This window comes from Taeniopygia guttata, chromosome 2 (assembly GCF_048771995.1).
Source record: "Taeniopygia guttata chromosome 2, bTaeGut7.mat, whole genome shotgun sequence".
NCBI classification, from domain to species: domain Eukaryota; kingdom Metazoa; phylum Chordata; class Aves; order Passeriformes; family Estrildidae; genus Taeniopygia; species Taeniopygia guttata.
The window spans coordinates 91069987-91073286 of record NC_133026.1 but is presented as its reverse complement, the minus strand read 5'-3'; the positions used below and the strand labels follow the sequence as shown (position 1 = coordinate 91073286).

At 45.5% G+C, this 3300-nt stretch overlaps 1 protein-coding gene across 2 annotated transcripts in view; it reads left to right on the top strand.

The window, feature by feature from the left end:
- The first annotated feature begins 140 nt into the window (after positions 1–140).
- LOC100232083 (dynein axonemal heavy chain 5) overlaps positions 141–3300 on the top strand; it is a 152233-nt gene continuing 149073 nt past the window's right edge. The window contains exons 1-2 of one of the 2 annotated variants that reach the window (XM_030265831.4): positions 141–736; positions 1274–1448. In XM_030265831.4, the coding sequence (XP_030121691.4) occupies positions 1298–1448 (151 nt within the window). In that variant the 5' untranslated portion in view covers positions 141–736; positions 1274–1297. Of the gene's footprint in view, positions 1004–1273; positions 1449–3300 lie in introns of both variants that reach the window. The other variant, XM_072924432.1, reaches the window with a different exon arrangement.

The window sequence follows — 3300 nt, the reverse complement described above, 5'->3', positions numbered from 1 at the left end:
TTTTTTTTTTTTTTTTTTTTTTTTTTTTTTTAATAGAGTTTTAATGTCAAGGGGCGCAGTGTGTGCTACTGGGGGCCTGGTTCAAAGTTGCCGAAATCGTTTTGAAAAAACAAACAAACAAAAAAGCCAATAAAAAAACTTCACGACTCTTGTGAGGTGTTAAAGCTTTGGGTTGGAGTGGCCGCCTGCTGCACTGGGTGTCGTCTGGGGGAAAGAAAGGAAGCACACGGAGTGATTTCTTCACGGGATGAGTTGTTAAGTGTTGGAAAGGGCTGCCAAAGGGAGCTGGTGGAGTCACCGTCCCTGGAGGTGTTCAGGAAATGAGTGGATGTGGCTCCGTGCCATGGCTGCTTGACACGGCGGTGTTGGGTCAGCCTGGGCGGACTCGGTGACCTCAGAGGTCTTTTCCAACCTAACGATTCTATGACTCCGTAATGGATAAGCCGGCCAAGCTGCACTTCACGCGGTGCCTTCAGATCCGTGCGGAAGCTGCTTATCGCGGCAGAGAAGGGGAGCTCCTCACTCAGCCCGCGGTGTCTCCTCACGCCTTGCCCAGAGCCCAGGGCGCTGCCATGCCAGCAAGGGCTGTGTCGGGAGCGTGCTGTGCCCTCCGGGATGCACCGCTCACCATGACCGCCCCTGGCTCGGCGCCTCACACTCGCTGAGGCTCGGGGAAGCTGCCTGCTTAGGATTTCATTATACGTGAGAGAAAACTACGGCGCTTTTTAAAAGACAGGTAGTTAAGAAATGGGCACCGGCTTGCTGAATCCAGTGGGAAATGGGGCCAGGCGAGCTGCCTGGTGGGGGCTGGGTTGCTCGCTGGGTTTTGTGTAGGGGTTGCCATAGCAGCTGCCAGCAGCTCCAAGTGCCCAGGGGAGACCGCAGGCGTGAAAACCTGCTCGGGATTCAGCAGATGCCGCAGCCGGCGCTCGGTGCCCGGCACTTCGCAGCGGGACCTGCGCCTGCAGGAGCTTCGGAAGGAGCTTAACCTGTCCCCCAGTGTGTGAGTTCCCCCCTACGGCAGTCTGATTGGACAGAAAGTATAGTTGTGCAGTTAGAAAGAAAGTTTTGGTAACAGGCACTCTTAAAGAAGATTTTATCATTTCGAAAACTGCTTAGATCTTCTCTTTTTAAATCACCGATTGAAAGTAGAGGTCTTTTTTTTCCTCTTCTTTGCTAGTCTATCCCTGATGCTGTAACAGGGATAAAAATACTGAAGGTGTCTTTATTACAATGCTATACTGTACAGTCATTTTCTGTATTGTTGATTTAGGTTGATTTTTCTGGAGTGCTGCAGATGGAGGAGACTGTAGGAGGTGAAACTGAATTAGGGGTACGAGACGAGCCCAGTTCCTCTGCACAGCAGGAGTCAGAGCAACTGAGAGCAACGCAACTTTCTTCTAAACCTCATATTGATCTCTGTCCACCTCTCATTGCTATAAAAAAAGGTAAGGGGAAAAAATAATAAGTACTTCATGTCAGCTTTGCATGGAAAAAAAAAATTCAGGAAGAAAATGAGAAACCAATTATTAAGTAGAGTGTTTAAATTTATATATACTCAGTGGGTATGTGCTATTCTGAATCTGCCAGTATAGGGACCATGTGTGCTGAATATGCAGTTTTCAGCTTTATAAATAAATATGTACATATAAATAAATAAATAAATAAATAAATAAATGTGTGTATCTACAGGGTCATCCACAGTGCAAGGCTGATACCATAGCAGATTTCGTAGTGTTGAATGTAGTTGTAGTTGAATGTAGTGAATATAGTGTTGAATGTTGAGTGTAACATGATTCAAACAATTTTTTTGAAATTAAAATGACCAATACTCCATAATATAGTGTATTTTGCAATATGACACATAATATGGTATCTCTTTTCTGGAATGTTTTAACAGTGGTAATAGATTAAATTAGTTAGTTCAAAGGTTATTGGACATAGCCATCTACCTCTGTGTCTGTGGGAGCATCCCTTACCTATGTCCACTTTGCTTATGTATTCACTGACCTTGTGGAAGAGGACCATGTTAGATACTACTGAATAAATAAATATTCATGGCAACTGGGAGAGGGGTGTGAGGCCTGGAGGAAAGCTAGAAAGGCAAGAAGGAGAACTAAAGGCTAGTTGGCCTCACCTCAGTCCCTGGGAAGGTGGTGGACTGGCTAATCCTGGATACCATTTCCAGACACATGAAGAACAAGCAGGTGACTAGGAGTAATCAGCATGCATTTAGCAAGGGAATAAATGTGAATAACCTAATTTCCTTTTGAAATTAAATGATTGGTTTGATAGGTGAGGGAAGTGCAGTGTCTATGGTTTGCCTTTTCTTCAGTAAGGCTTTTAACATTCTTCTGTTAAGAATTTTTTATTGTTCCCCTTGAGGTGAGTTACACACACATTTGTGCTGAAATATATTAAAAAAATAGTAAACAATGCATTGGACAGTCTTAAAACCATGACTAATTCTACAGGAAGTCTGCAAAGATGCTTCTTGAAGCAATTTCTTATATACACTTGCACCAGCACCAGTCCTGTGAGCATCAGCACAGAGCACCTCAGCACAGCCTTGGGTCCATCCCCCAGCACCAGCTCTGCTGCCCAAACACAGATTCTGAGTCAGGACTTACAGGATGGCTACAAGAAAAAGCTGTGGCTGTTTCTTATCACCAAGGGAAACAATACTCCCTTACAAGGATTGTTCTGCCTCTGGTATTCCTTCCTGCTTCCAGCTAGCTTAACCCCTTCTGCAGTTGGGCCTTCTTGCTCTCTATGCCAGATTGTTCCTGGGTTACAAAGTACCACTGATGAGCAGCTACAATTTAAATTTCCCCTTTGCTTCTGAAATATCCTCATAGAGAAGCCGTGGAAGTGTGGGCTGTCTGAGCAGAAAGTGAGATGGATTGAAAACATTGCACAGACAATCTCAGAGGGTGGTGATCAGCAGCACAAAGTCTGGCTGAAGCCCAGAAGGTAGCAGTGTACTCCAGGGGACAGTATGGGGTCCAGTTCTGTTCAGCATCTTTATTAATGATCTGGATGGTGGAGCAGAGGGTACCCACAGCAAGGCTGCTGATAACACATAAAAGGGAGGATTGGCCAATAAATCAGAGGGTTGTGCTGCCATCCAGAGGAGCTTAGAGAGGCTGGAGAAAATTGCTGCACCTGGGGATAAACCAGTCCGTGCAACAATACTAGCTGAGGGCTGAACAGCTGGAAAACAGATTGGCAGGAAAGAACCTGCAATTCCTAGTGGACAGCAAGTTGAACATGAGCCAAGAAGGGCTCTTGTGGCAAAGG